The 16,211-nt window shown below is 39.4% G+C and overlaps 1 protein-coding gene across 1 annotated transcript in view; it reads right to left on the bottom strand.

The window, feature by feature from the left end:
- Positions 1-397: 397 nt before the first annotated feature.
- DWF5 (Ergosterol biosynthesis ERG4/ERG24 family) overlaps positions 398-16,211 on the bottom strand; it is a 77,153-nt gene continuing 61,339 nt past the window's right edge. Inside the window, exons 11-13 of the mRNA XM_089832981.1 lie at positions 1,224-1,305; positions 1,006-1,088; positions 398-877 (exon numbers count right to left, since the gene is read on the bottom strand). Of these exons, the coding sequence (XP_089689107.1) occupies positions 811-877; positions 1,006-1,088; positions 1,224-1,305 (232 nt within the window). The 3' untranslated portion in view covers positions 398-810. The remainder of the gene's footprint in view (positions 878-1,005; positions 1,089-1,223; positions 1,306-16,211) is intronic.

The raw sequence follows: 16,211 nt of genomic DNA, 5'->3' as shown, positions 1-16,211 counted from the left end.
GAATTTTTTTTGAATAATTCTCACATTACTCAACTGGAATACTTTCATGAAACCGCACTGTAAATGAGTCTTTACCCTGTGAATGGGAATGTCTTCTGATTGGCCATTGAGAAATAGAACAACAATATGAGGAGAAATATATTTGCATCAACCTTCTCAAAAAGCATATCTGGATTCAAATGCCGGTCCATCAATGTTCACTGCATTTATTGAAGAACCATTCAAAGACTGCCAAACTTTTATTAACGAGCATAAGAACTGTGCCGGTGCTCATTCGACTCTGGTGATTGAGGATTTTACAACTTAATATGAATTCAAGAAGCTACTGCTTCAAAAACTTGTGAGGATGGATCCGGTCCTAATTCCTACAATGCAGGCACAAAATATAAAGACTGAATTAAAGATACTGCAGCATGACTAAAAATTCATTTGTAAGCCAACCTTACATATCTCACAGTGACCTTGCATCATCTACAGTGCATTGATTTGTCATAATAAATTCGTTATGCTTCCAAAACTTAAAAAAAGAGAATGGAAGGGCTGTCTATCTGATTTTCATTCTGTGAACCAAGATTTTTAGAGTAGATCACAACTGAATATTAAGCTTTTCCCATAACAATGTTCTCTATTTGATAGCATCAAGACTCATTCTCAAAGCAGGCATCACACTCACTCATGGGACTCATGTTTAGAACGTCTCACACATTTTAGAATTGAATATAGCAATACTGGGCATAAAAGATTGGCCCTAGCTATAAGAAACAAGCTTTATCTCATGCCCAGTTCATCATACATAACTCATGCGCATGCTCAGTAAACTCCTGGAAGGATTCTGTATGGAACTTGTTTGCAGTACATATCCCAGTATTTTCCATACCTGAAAAAAGAACCAAATTTAATCAAATCAGATGAAACTTCATCGTTTAATTTACATTTAACCCTGTCAGAAGGTTTATTACTATTCAAAAGAGTGACTTAAACATGTCATTCTGTTTTGAAGCTTACTTTGCCCGGCATCGTTGGTCATCTCTTTGGGCTCGATCAAATAGAAGGATGGTTACGAAGATAACATAGAAGTAGGGAAGAAACTGCAAAAACAGGAAATTTGTTCGTCGAACTGTTAATTTCAAGAAAACGAAGTCCCATGTTTTTAGGTCGGTTTGAAAATCAAATTCAAGCTAATTGCTTCTTGCTAAAATAAGTGCAGCAAATATTGGTCCTACATGATTAAAGAGTCCCGGCAATGTCCAGAAAAATGCTGCTAGGATTTCTGGCACATAATGAAAATGCCGAGAGATACCCCACCTACAAATTTCGAACAGAGAATTAATCAATTATCATTATAAAACAGAGCAAGTCACAGTGACTAAATATGTACGCTGGGAGTAGCTTAGATTAAATTTAGGAAAAGAAACAAAATTATTAATTGGTAAACAGATACCAATGTCAATATTACTCCATACTTTCACAAACATGAACCCAAAAAGAAAAAAAGAAAAAAAAAGTACAAGGGTTTGATTATAATCTACAACTTTGGACTTGGAACAAACCTATTGGTTTGAAATTAATAGTGATAAGGTATATACTCTCAAGAACAACTGCTAAGGATAGAGGCGAACAGACGGTAACAATTTTCCAGTAGAATACTTCCAGATTGAAAGAGAATATAATAATGACCTCTGCACTGTTGCAGTAGTAAATGACTGTGGGAAGCAGTGAAAAAATGCTTAACCCTGCAAGGTATCTATAGGGAGAGCAGATGCATACCAGCCAGTAATAGACTCAAAACTGGAGTATCTCAACTATCAACTTTGATGAAAGTCATATCATATGTTAATACCATTGTCATAGTTCCCCGACTTGGATTCGGCAAGGCTGTCTCAACTCAGGACTTCACATAAAATCTGCAAGACTTGGCAAAAACTACATTTCTGGGGAGGGGAATATTTCCCAGGCCGAGTTCCTGGAGATCAAGGGTCACTGGAACTCGGCTGGGGTGACTTGACTTGGAACTCCCCAGGACTTGGAGAGTCTTGGACAGTCTGGGAACTATGGTCAAAGTTACAGGAAAAAGGTACGAGTGTTGGCATAGGAGATGAAGAAGGTACCAGTAAGTCATTTTCAAAAAAAAATTGGAGACAAAATACTAAAAAGATGAAAATTAAGAATCAAAATAATATTTTAAGATATTGGGATAGATAGAAAACGAATTACTTAAAACCATACAAGATTTTATAATATTGAGATTGATTAATTATCTCGATATTTGATAATTGCCATCATGATAGAAAAAGAAATAAACCATAATCACCTTCCGATGGCAAAGAAACTAGGAGGGAAACACCATTAATTTTAGAAACATGGTGTGGACCCTCAGGGGCCTTGGCAATGAATATGTTTTGAATCAATCGATAAAACTTCAATTCATGTACAGATCTTAAGCTAAGTTACCATGACCTTCACAGGAACCCTCCAGGTCCCTGTCCAGTTTAAACTGGAACATTTGTACTTTATCCCTCATCAAGACCATAAAATTTTGTCCAAGCAAGTCAAAAGGTAAAGGCCTTCTTGGCAAAAAAACAAGTAATGGTATATACTCAAGCAGCAATCATAGATGAAGCAGCAACAAAAATAGCTATAGATCCACATCCTTTGTAAAAGACTTAAAAAGGATCAAAAAAGTCTCCATCAAATTCCAATCTTGAATCTATAAAGAGCCATCCATTCTTGTCTATACCTCAAGAACAAGCCATGACACAAAAGAGAGCAAAGGGACCCTTGGAAATATCATTTTGGAATGAGGGTAGATGTATCTATGCTATTGGATAGGCATCTAATGTTGTTTGCTCACCTTATTGGCACAAAATGGTGAGACCAATTAATGAGGCTCCTAAGGGGTTCAAGGACTCAATTCATGAGAAGGTGTACTTCCTTATTGGAGAAAAGATGAAACATGTAAAGGACTCCTTGAAGCCCATCAAGGATTCATGTGTCCATCGTATTTATGGATGGATCATGTAGAGATGCAAAAAAATGATCAATGTTAATGCAGTGTTCCTTAAAGGGGCAAACTTTTTGAGAGCAGTGGATTGCTAAGAGCAGGTGAAGGAAATCCATTTAGTAATAATATTATTTGTCAAGTCATTCAGGAAGTTGCCCTCAAAATGTTGTTTAAGTTGTAATAGACAATGCCAGAACTGTAGTTGGATTGTTGGTTGAGGAGTGATCTCCACTCACTCAACCTAATGCTACAAAAAATTTGCAATGAAGTGGAATGGATCAAACAAGTATTTTCTGATGTCAATCAGATCAATATGTCATAAGGCATAGTTAAGACAATTTCCAAAATTGGAGCTTCTGAAGGTAGGTTAAATAATAAATATGCTTTACTAAAAAAGTAATTTAATATTAAATTTTTATTATTTTTATTTTAAAATAGGTTGTTGAGACCCCATTTTGCTCATAAGGCACTATCTAACATGGTAATCAGTTGTATATGGCAGCAATCTAGCACTACATAGGCAACAAACATTAAAACAATGATACTAGATGACTCTTAGTGGGATTGTGCAAAGTACCTCCTCAATTCCTCTGAGCTAATATTGAGCATAATCCATTATGCTAACATGGATAGCCCTCCTTTGGGTGAGGTATACAATAGCATTGACTCAATGATTGAGAAGATGGAAATTGTTATAAACAAAAAAGAGAAAGATCTAGGTTAAATAATAAATATGTTTTACTTAAATAGTAATTTAATATTAAATTTTCATTATTTTTATTTTAAAATAGATTGTTGAGACCCCATTTGCTCCTAAGGCACTATCTAACATGGTAATCAGTTGTATATGGCAGCAATCTAGCAGTACACAGGCAACAAACATTAAAACAATGATACTAGATGACTCTTAGTGGGATTGTGCAGAGTACCTCTTGAATTCCTCTGAGCTAATATTGAGCATAATCCATTATGCTAACATGGATAGCCCTCCTTTGGGTGAGATATAGAATAACATTGACTCAATGATTGAGAAGATAGAAATTGTTATATACGAAAAAGAGAAAGATCTAGAAGAAATAATCTTCAAAAAACTACAACAAATCATTGTGGAAAGATGGTACAAAATGACCACTCCATTGCAACTCCTTGTCTTTGCATTGAGTCCCGAGTATTATAGTCGACAGTTCCTTTCTAGCAAAAGAAAGGCCTCATATAGAGATTCCGAAGTTGCTCAAGGGTACAAGTCATCCTTTCACAGATTCTTTCACCACGACATACGGCCTACACTAAGGGCTGAATTCATGAGTTTTGCAAGTACAAATTAATGTGATCTTGAAACTCTTTGCAACAAGCATTGGGTTGATACTCATCATTGGTTGTACTTCTATAAAGAATTTACCAGCACCTACAACCTCTTGCCATCAAGAATTTGTCACAAATTCTTTCTTAGTTTTATAAAAACAATCTTCTATCTCGCTTTTAAATTAACAAATCATTAATTTAATAGTTTTATATTCTAATTTTATTCATAAATCTTAACTCTAACTTTGAAATCTTGATAGGCTGCTAGTTCATCTTCATTTAAGAGGAGCTAGAGCACATACTCTATACACTCATTAAAGTGTAATAGACAACGCTTGGAAAAGGTTGGGGATTTGGTCTTTTTGGATTCGAACATGTGGCTCCTCACACACGAAGAAAATTCCTACAAATAAGGGGGGTCAAAGCAAACATACCGAGTTGGATGATTCAATTTTGCACCTTGCTATATGCTGTGAGATTTTCATACCATCGCTCCATTGCAAAGGGTGACCCCCCTCTTTTCACTTAGCAGTATGAGTAGTGATGAAACAAGTTAAAATCTTTTGAAAATCCTTGTTCTAATATCAAATTTATCTTGAAAAGTCAAGAAAATATGGGAGATAACACTCTGAAGGTGTGTCGATTCCCAAAATTTGGTTATGTCTAAATTTTTTTAGAAACTCCCAAATTCTACATTCTTTATTATAACTCCTATGAACCTGAAAGCACCCTCAAACATCCTGACAATATTATATAAAATAAAACTAAAATTTATATTTTATATTAAAAAATCAACTTGGTGAGAGTGCTTAATTAGTTTGGAACTAGGGCAAGGATGAATCAAGGTAATTACAAAGAGAGAAATCAACTCTATGTAACTATAAGTGAAATACGTGGGGCTTTGGGAGAGTTGGATGAACGTAAGACGAAGAAAAAATGAGATAATGATTGCCAAAATTGGGGAGAATTTATTCTAGGCCTTGGTGCTAAATTGAAACAGGGGAATGAGACAAGGTCAAATTCTGAACATCTCTCATTCCAGCTTGAACAAGAGCAGGTCGGATCATATTGGAGTTGAAATGAGATAACGAGTTGAAGTGAGAATTGTGAAGTTGATCATGAGTAATTCATTGATGAGTGAATGAGACAAAATCAGATTCCGATCCTCCCTCATTCTAGTGTGAAAAAGAGCAGGTCAGATTCCAACCTTCTCATGTTCCCAAAAGCAAATGAAAAGTCTAAACACCCGTCCTCACATTAAGGCAAAATCACCATTTTTGAATTTAAGGAGCAAAGAGATAAGTGAGATTAAGGAAAAAAATCAGTATCCTAAATATGATCACCTTCAAAGCAAATTAAAAAACCAATTCTTCAATGCAAAAAGAAAATCAGGCTTTAGAAGTTAACCATGAGCTAGATTGTCAAACTTAACCCACCAACTGAGTAAGTTTAGGTGCAAAAGTCAAGTGAAGCAATAGAGATGTCCAAAGTCAATGAAAGTAAGTTTACAAGGAAATGAGATGATGACAGATTTCGAACTTCCTCATTCCAGCCGGAACAAGAGGTAAGATTCCAACCCTTTCATGTTCCCATACGTGGAACATCAAACCAAAGAAAAATTCGACCCCTTTGCATTTAACTGATTTCAGACCGCTTGAGCATTTGATAATTAACAACAAGCTCTCCAAGATGAAATCAATTTCATTCTACTCCACAAAGGAAGTCTGATTTAGATTTGCAGTTGTGTAAATCTGAACGATGAAAATGGTGAATCAATGTTGCAAGTTTTTTTCTAGTGAAGGACAAAAATGAATGTGAAAGTGAAAAACTGGAAGAAAATTTATATGGGGATGAGACAAGGTCGGATTCTGACCATTGCTCATTCTAGTGGGAACAAAAGAGACTTGGATTCTGACCCTCTCATCTTCCCACTTACAAGTGATCTCCACCATGTTTGCAATGGAAAAAAAAGATGCACAATCTTACATAAGGTCGCCTCTTTAATCATGATTAATATTTTGCAGAAGTATAATTTCTTGTTAGTTTAATCACTGAAATTCAGATTCATACCCAGTTTGGCATGAATTCAGCATAAAAAATATCATTTTTTAAAATAAGGAGGATTGAATCCTCTCATTCAACCATCAAATCAAAGCAACTCACACAAAAGGAGGAGCAGAGAAGACTCCCTATAAGCAGTGATTTTAATGACAACATGGGCGGACCTTAAGAAATCTTAAGAGACAAATCTCTTTTTTATCAAATCAGAACTCAACATTTGCAAAGAAAGAGAAATCTGGCTTAAAAAAAGAAGAAAATCACAACCAAAGTGAACTAGAATAAAGAATCCTAGGTTGAAACAAGGAAAAAAATTAAAACCAGACCTTCAGAAGATCAAAATTCTCAATGGTCTAGTAAAGGAAAAAGCAAATCTAGATGCAATTTTGTATCGTGCAAGCTTTCAGTTTTCCTTAATATTTAAATTTTATACTTTGTCATTTTGTGAGCTTGATAAAATTCCTTTTAGAAATCTCAAAGCCGTTATTCGGGATTCCCCCCCAATGGATGGGAAGAGAGACGGGTCTCTAAGACCAAACGACGGTCCCGCCAGCAGTTGGACAAGAGGGAGACCCCCACTTGCTTCCTTCTTGTTAACTACTGGAATGGTGATGGCTCTTTATGATCATTACCCGGTCTTTTGCGTGATGTTGTGGGGTCTGTGATATACTTGTCATTACCGAGACTCACGAGAGTCCTACGCATCCTCTTCTCGGGTTTACAGGTTATCAGTGGTTATCTGTCTATAGAGAAGAAGTTTGTGCTTTTGGTGGGGTCTGTGGATCTGGTGGCGTGGCCTGCTTGGTTAGAGATGATATTTTCAGTCATACTTCTATTGTCCACTCTGATACATTTGTCAGGTTTCTATGGGTTCGCATTGATTGTAAGAGTCTCCGTCAAAAAGACTTCTTTATTATTGTTTGTTATTTCCCACCTGCTTCATCCCACTATGTTATACATGATACTGAGGACGGGGACCCTTTTATTGACCTTAGCGAGAGTGTTTCTCAGTGTGCCGCTTTGGGAGACATCATGATTCTCCAAGATTTCAATGCAAGGACCAGACAGCTCCAAACTCTGCTCTATGACCGTAGCTCAGATTCCACCTACTCCACAGAGATTGATCTGACTACTTTGGGGCTTCAGCGTACTTCTGATGATGCTTTTGGACCGGTTTATGGCTATAGTTGCCATCTTCTGCAGCTTTGTGAGTCATCTGAACTTGTGATCCTTAATGGTCTTCCTTGCCTTCCTAGTTCAGAGATCTTCACTTGCCGGCCTCATTGTGGTGCTGCTAGCGTGATTGATTATGCCCTCACCTCTCCCTCCTTCATCCCTCTCATCCACAACTTCACCATCTTGCGCCTTCCTCTTGTAGACCATGCTCTCCTCAGTATTCATACTCCCATCTCCTTTCCTGCTTTGCCTCGCCTCTAGTCACCTCACCCCTCTTTAGACGTTGTTTGTTCACCCATTCACTTTTGTTTCCTCAACAGTGATGGTGAGCTCTTTTCCTCTCATCTTTCGACTCCTTAATCCCGCATGCTTTTCTAGCTCTTGTGAGGCCTCCTCCATGTTTGACTTGATTCCAACAACTATTTGGAAGTCCATCATCCTTTCCATACCTCACCGCCCTCTGCTTCCCCTCCGTAGTAAACGTCGTAATACTTGCCCTATGAACCAATGGTTCAATGTTAACTGTAGAGCCTTTCATCGCTCAGTTCGTTCTGCTTTTGAGGCCCACTCCCTCGACTTTACTCACCTTCGCTCGTCCTATCTTTGTTTTCTTCGCCATAAGAAACAATCCTTTACCACTTTCCAGTGCAAATCTCTTTGCTCCACGCTGATCCTCAAACCCCAGCTTTTTTGGTGCACCCTTTTTCCCCGCTATTCCCCTCCACCCTCCACCCTTGACTTTCGCTGCCTTACCACTAATACCACGGCTCTTTATGATATCCCGAGGCAACCTTCTATTCACCCCATTCCGCCTCCTTTCGGCCAATTATTCACCCCCTCATACATTTACAAGGCCATCAGATCCATGAGATGTAGCAGAGCTGCAGATGATGAGGGGTTCCAGGCTGAACTCTTCAAGTTTGGTGCCTCAGTTCCAGTCCCCTATCTCTCTATACTATTTAATAGGGTGATGTGTACCACGTTCCCGACTTCTTGGTCCAAGAATCTGATTTACCCTATCCACAAGACCGGTCCTATCTCTGATCCTGGGAACTACATAACCATTATGATTGGGCACACGTTTGCCAAACTATATGCGACAGTTCGTAATGCTATGTTATCTAGTGAGCTTAATAGGAAACGTTGTAGAGCTAGAGGGCAAGTTGGTTTCCAAATCGACTATCAAACTATGGACCATATTTTCACTTTACAGGCTATTATTGAGGAGGCTAGACATAGATCGACGAAGGTTTACTGCTACTTTGTGGACTTCCGCAAGGCTTTTGATTTTGTTCCCAGGATGGCTCTTTTTGAGAGGCTTCAAAAGATTGGGATTTCAGAGATGCTATTTACTGCTATTATGAGACTTTATGACACTGTGGTGGGTAGATTCAAGACCCCAGAGGGTTTCTCTAATTTGATTCATAGCACCATCGAGGTCAAGCAGGGTTGTCCTCTCTCCCCTACTTTATTCGGTTTATATATTTAATGTTCCCAATTTTATTTTATTTGGGCCCAAGTTATTTAATGTTTTTATATAGGGGTTATGATTGATTTAGTATATCTTGAACCTATTTTTATTTAATTGTTCCGTAAGTGTTAGCCGTCAGCTATTTTTGTAAACCCTCAGGATGTTTATCCGAAGGGTATTTAAGCATGGCTTGTAAGTAGTCGTAGGTAGGCTTTTGGATTATTTTCTATTACTGCTCATTCCTGTTGGGATTCTCTATTGTTCGCCATTTCGGAAGTGAAAGATCTTCCCTATTTGGCTTAGTCCGATTTCGATGGGAATCAACCCTCACCCTATTCTGCCTATGTATTACTCAACTCAGATCTAGCAAATTGGAGTGCCATTATTGTTTGCAAATATTTACATCTCTATCAATCGGTAATTCTTATTCTATACGTGTACTGGTTTTATTGATATCTCTGGCAAAGGCGATCACTTGTATTTTGTTGTGTTTTGTGTATGAACAAGGGTGAATTCTATTTTGGCTTCCTGTCATTTCCGTACTACTTCTTGCCCATTGTCGTACATTGCCCTGTCACTCACCCACACCCAGTACGGCTTGCCATATAGACTCCTAGCCCCACCATACATCTACCGTACAGCATTCATACCCATCCGTACGGCCTCCAACTCTTCCTACTGTACGGCCATAACAATGATCCCTTTCTCACCGTACACCTTATATCATACAACCTTCTTAGTCTACCATACGGCCTAGGTATTTCCCACCATACGGCCTACTTTCACTTTAGTTCGTGCGGCCTCCTTGCAGTAATTCGTACGGCTCTCCACTCCAGTCTATACACCCTCTCTTGGCAAACTTATCCACACCCGTACAACTTCTGCAACTTGTTCAGTTAGTGATCAATCAGAACATTACAAAAACCATTCGGGAACATTACAGTGGTATCAGAGCAAAAACCCTTGGGAGCATCTCCGGAACCATTCGAGAAAGTGGTCGCTCGGCACAGGCAGTAGTCGCACAGCACGGGCTGTGACCGCACAACACGGGAGCATCTCTAAAACTATTCGAGAACATTACAAAAACTGTTCGAGAACATTACAGAGTATCAACATCTCCAAAACAATTCAGGAAAGTGGTTGCGCAGCACAGGCAGTAATCGCGTAGCACAGGCTGTGACCGCGCAACATGAGAGCATCTCTGAAACTATTCAAGAACATTACAAAAACTGTTCGAGAACATTACAGTGGTATCAGAGCAGAAATCGTCAAAAGCATCTACGGAACCGTTCGAGAAAGTGGTCGCGCAGCATGGGCAGTAGTCACACAACACGGCTTGTGACCGTGTAGCACGGGAGCATCTCCAAAACTGTTTAGAAATTTTCCATAACTTTCGGGAACATTACAGTGGTATCAAAGCTGGTGATTCTGCCAACCTATTGGGAGAATGGAGAACTTTGACTTGGATTACACTATGGCTCTGTTTCCATTTGATTGGAGGGCACATCTGATAGTCAAATACTCCAGGCATACTTTTGTGTGCCAACTGTTGGATGGTCAAGTGCAAGATGACAGATACAAGGTGGTTGGCGATGCCATTTACCACAAAGACAGAATCTATTTGGTACCCGAGTCGAAGATGAAGGAAATGATTATGGAAGAAGGTACTTGCACAAATAACATCAACCCAATGCTCGACGATCAACCTGATGGAACTTTGGGTTCTAGCAACAACACTCCGAATAAGCAAGCTCTATCAGTAGTTGTTCAGCCTCGTGGTGATGCGGATTCAATAGCTGATTATTTGCAAGAGCAATCTTTACAGTTGGCTAATTATGAAATCTATTCCCCAGTGACAATCATGATGGATTACAAAGATGAATTTCAACTCTGAGATCTTGGTGACTCAGGACGGAACAATATTTATATCAAAATGGCACAGCGGAGCTTGAATGGTGATCTGCTCGTGATCTACTCATCTCAATTGAATCCAATTATGCACATGTGATCCTGAAGAAGCATGGAGTTTTCAGCAATCTGCATCCGCACACAGTTTGGGATCTTGGAGTTGCGAATTGCTTGAGGACAAGCAATTTTTGGGCGGCGAGGATTTGTAATGTTCCCAATTTTAATTAATTTGGGCCCAAGTTATTTAATGTTTGTATATAGGGGTTTTGATTGATTTAGTATATCTCGGACATATTTTTATTTAATTGTTCCGTAGGTGTTGGCCGTCGACTATTTTTGTAAACCCTCAAGATGTTTATCCGAAGCGTATTTAAGCATGGCTTGTAGGTAGTCGTAGGTAGGCTTTTGGATTATTTCCTATTACTACAAATTCCTGTTGGGATTCTCTGTTGTTCGCCATTTCAAAAGTGAAAGATCTTCCTTATTTGGCTTAGTCCAATTTCGATGGGAATCAACCCTCACCCTATTTCGCCTATGTATTACTCGGCTCAGATTTAGCAAATTGGAGTGCCATTATTATTTGCAAATATTTACATCTATATCAATCGGTAATTCTTATTCTATATGTGTACTGATTTTATTGATATCTCTGGCAAAGGCAATCACTCGTATTCTGTTGTGTTTTGTGTATGAACAAGGGTGAATTAAGTTTTGGCTTCCTATCATTTCTGTACTACTTCTTGCCCATTGTCGTGCATTGCCCTGTAACTCACCCACACCCAATACGGCTTGCCATACAAACTCCTAGCCCCACCATACATCTTCCTCACTCTCCCCACCGTACTCCTACCACAACTACCGTACGACATTCATACCCATCCGTATGGCCTCCAATTCTTCCTACCGTACGGCCATAACAGTGATCCCTTTCTCACCGTACATCTTATACTGTACAACCTTCTCAGTCTACCGTATGGCCTGGGTATTTCCCATCGTATGGCCTACTTTCACTTTAGTTCGTACAGCCTCCTTGCAGCAATTCGTACAGCTCTCCACTCCAATCTGTACACCCTCTCTTGGCAAACTTATCCACACCCATATGACTTATGCAACTCGTTCAGTTAGAGATCAGTCAGAACATTACAGAAACCGTTCGGGAACATTACAGTGGTATTAGAGTAGAAACCGTCCAGAGCATTTCCAGAACCGTTCGGGAAAGTGGTCGCACAGCACGGGCAGTAGTCGCGCAGCATGGGCTGTGACCGCATAGCACGGGAGCATCTTCAAAACTATTCGAGAACATTACAGAAACCGTTCGAGAACATTACAGAGTATCAGCATCTCCGAAACCGTTCAGGAAAGTGGTCGCACAACATAGACAGTAGTCGCGTAGCATGGGTTGTGACCACGCAGCATGGGAGCATCTCCAAAACTATTCGAGAACATTACAAAAACCGTTTGGGAACATTACAGTGGTATCAAAGCAGAAACCGTCGAGAGCATCTACGAAACCGTTCGTGAAAGTGGTCACGCAACACGGGCAGTAGTCGCGCAGCACGGGCTGTGACTGCGCAGCACGGGAGCATCTTCGAAACTATTTGAGAACATTACCGAAACCGTTTGGGAACATTACAATATATTGATAAGCTTGAGGACTTCCTTTCGAAGTCATCACTCTAGATTGATGGTTGTTACTTACACTCCATTCTTCTTTTTGCGGATGATGTGGTTCTTCTCAGTTCTTCCCCAGAGAGTTTACAGAGGTTGCTAGATGGTTTAGCTTCCTTTTGTGATCAACGTCAGCTTGTGGTTAACTTGGGTAAGACTCGGATTATGATCTTTAATTGCTTAAAGACTTCTCATCTTCACTTTTTTTTTAGGGCCAAGAGATTGAGATCACTTCCTCTTAATGTATCTGGGTGTTAAGTTTTCTAAGCCTCGCTTCAATATGAGACTAGCGATTCAATCTAAAGTTAAGAAGGGTATGGGTTCTCTTGCCATGCTTGAGAAACAGTGCTTTAGACACCACTTTCAGGATAGCTCGTCCAAACTATCCCTCTTGGATTCCCTTGTTCCACCAACGATTCTTTATGGCTCTATGGTTTGGGGCCCGTCTCTTCTTGGTTTCAATTAGGCATCGATTGAATGGATTCAGACGTTGCTCTTACGGCGCATCATCAGATGCCATAAGTTCACTCCTCGTAGTATCATTCTTGTTGAGTTTGGCGCGCATCCCTTTAGTCTTGTAGCTATATTTGATCTGGTTTGGTTTCTTCATCGTCTGCGAGGTTTTGCAGATTTGGTTGGTGAGCAGGAACAATATTCCTACTTGGCATATTGTTCTTTTGTTGATATTGCGAGTTCTAATATGTGTTCTCGAGTTCATTGCTGGTATGCCCAGGCTTCTTCTTTGCTGAGATCAATTGGGATTGATATTGACCGCCTCCCCCCTTACCAGTTCTCATTGAATGCCCCTGATCACCTCCTCCCCTCTCGGCAAGAGCTGAATGAACATGTCAGACTAGATATCTACAGACAATATATCATCACTACCTGGACTAACCTACCTGGTGGGTTGCGTCCGAGGATGACTTTTTATGCAGAGCACTTTTTGGAGATTTGTGATAGGATTATTATTCGTCCTAGTGACTTATCTCGGCAGTGGTCTCATGCCCTGCGTATCTCCCTAGGATACTTCAGGGTGGGTTAGTTCTCACCATCTTCGGGCTCAAACCGACCATCATATTGACACTGAAGAGCGGATTTGTAAGTTGTGTACTTTACAGGAGGTCGAGACTGAGACTCACTTTACTTTCCATTGCCCTGTATATTATGAGATCAGAGGGAGATTTTACTACGTGTTTTGGGATTGTTCTTCTCTTTCAGATTTCTTTAGCTACTGTGATCAGAGATGTCTTGCACTTTATCTTCAAGAGGCTACCTTACTTTGTGATAGTACTTTACAATCATTACTTCCTCACCGACATTCATCTACTCAGCTCATTACTGCCTTTTTCACACCCTTATCTCCTTTACGTGGTGTGAAGAGGTCGTCTAGTTCTACCGGATCCTGTGGTCACTCCAAAGTTGTCAGATCTCGAACACAGTCTTCCACGAAATCACAGATACAAACTAGAGGTTCTATATATCCACAACTTTTCCTTCGGTGGCTGACTTCTTTTTGCCTAGAAAGGACTCCTAGTCCTTGTTGACGCGCTCTATAGCTTTCTTCTTCTTCTTGTTTTTGTTGCTTGCTTTTCTCAGACACCATTTGGTGGTCCTATTGTTGTCAAATATCTTGCTGTAATCTTTCAGTCCCATAGACCTTTTGGTGGTCTTTTGTTGGACATTGATATATTTATCTTATCTTTTGTTTTTGCAAGGAAACTATGAAGGGAAGGTTGAATTGAAGATTCGCTCATTAGATCAACTTAGAGAATCAGAGCATTGGTTGTATGCAAACCCTCAATCATCACGCCAACAAAAATCGATGCTACAAGATCAAGTTCAAAACTTCAAGCCAAAAGATTGTTCGAGGTCAATGATCAGAGGGCTGAATCAAAGGTTCACTCATTGGAGCAACTTAGAAAATTAGAGCATTATTGGTATGCAAACCTTCAATCGTCACTAAAAAAATCGATGCTACAAGATCAAAGTTCAAAACTTCAAGTGATAGTTCGAGGTCAAGGAACAAATTGAAGATGTAAATTCAAAGAACAAGATCAAGATGGAATTAAAAATACATAAGAACAAATTTGCAAGCCCATAAGTGAAATCATAGATTAAAATATCACCGTTTTATCACCGATAAGTAAACTTCTCGTGAGAAGTATCAGGGGGCAAGAAAACTCTAGTTTTTATTGGCAAATTAGGGTGCCGACATTTTCAACTTATCGCTGCAAGAAGTTGGCAAGAAGTCAGTGATATATCACCAATTTCTCACAATAACTTGGACTTTTCTCGCAGGCGGCGTCCAATATAAACCTGCGTTTACAAAAAACAACTTTTCATTGTTTCATTAGTTGTGTTTGGCGTCTTGGGTGGAGGAGAAGGGTTTTGGAGCAGCACCTAAGTGTTTGGCATTGATTTGTAGTGATTTCCAACGGATTAGGAGCAGATTCGAAGCTCTTTCCAAGCAAATCCGGATCCACTAGTAAGTTTCTCAATTTTTTGTTCTTTTGAGTTAAACTTATTTTTTTCTTCCCATACTTGCATATCTTGCATCTAACTTAATTAAGACTCTAAGAATACCATTTCTAATGTTCTCTAATACGTTTTACAGTTTTAGAGTGTAATGACAAAGACCTAACAACATCTTTTTGTAATTTTTCCAAAAATAATCAAGTTTTTCTTAATAATTTCAGAACCTAAAGGCTAATACATTTTTTTGTTTTATTCTCTGATTTTCCAACAAATATGGCTTTCTCTACATCTAGGTCAGCTACAACATCTCCCAATGGTCCCATAGCATGTCCATCTGGATTCATAGGCGCATGCCCTAAAGGGCCTAGAGACTTTGCATGAAAATATGCCTTTGAAGGAACAAAGTATAATAGTGTTATATGCATGAAATGTGAAAAACAGGCATATCTCGTTTGAAGTACCACCTTGCTGGTATAGAAAAGCATGACACAAGGATTTGTGATGCGACTACAAAAGAAATAAAAAGGGAGATGATTGCTTTGCTTAGTGCCCAAGAAGAGAAGTTGAAAAGGGAAAGGGCAAAATTAGCCATGACGGCAGCCATTTATGAATCACAAGGTATGTTTCCTTTTAAGAATCATTTATTATTTTCTAATCTCGACTAATGATTGTGCTAAAACAATTATCATGATTCATAATGAAATCATGTGGGTCGTGGCATGTGACTAGGTATCCCAACCACCCTTGATGAAGAAGCAGTTGAGGGGATAGTGGGCTCTTTTCGTAGCCAACGGATCCGCATACGGAACACACCTACCCGTGATAGGTCCTTGGGCTCAACTTCCACATCTGCTGGTTCCAGTAGACCACAAAACTCTTCTATTGATGGTTATTTTGTGCATAGAAACACACCTGGAGCACAACCATCATTGGAGGGCACTGGATGGAACCGTGATGTGCATGAGCAACCTGACATTCAATGTGCTGATTTTTAGTTTTTTAACAAGCTCTCCTTCAATGTTGCAGCAAGTCCATATTTTCTGAATTTTGTGACTGGTAACAGAAAGGGTTACAAGCCACCTACTCTTGCAGCCTTGAGTGGGAGGTACTTAATACTTTTAAAGTTTTACAGCTTTAAATTTACTTGTTTTT

Source organism: Cupressus sempervirens, chromosome 1, assembly GCF_028749045.1.
Source record: "Cupressus sempervirens isolate cs-2001-9-10 chromosome 1, ASM2874904v1, whole genome shotgun sequence".
Lineage (NCBI taxonomy): Eukaryota > Viridiplantae > Streptophyta > Pinopsida > Cupressales > Cupressaceae > Cupressus > Cupressus sempervirens.
Note: the sequence above shows the minus strand (reverse complement) of the source record. Positions and strands in the feature narration are given on the sequence as shown.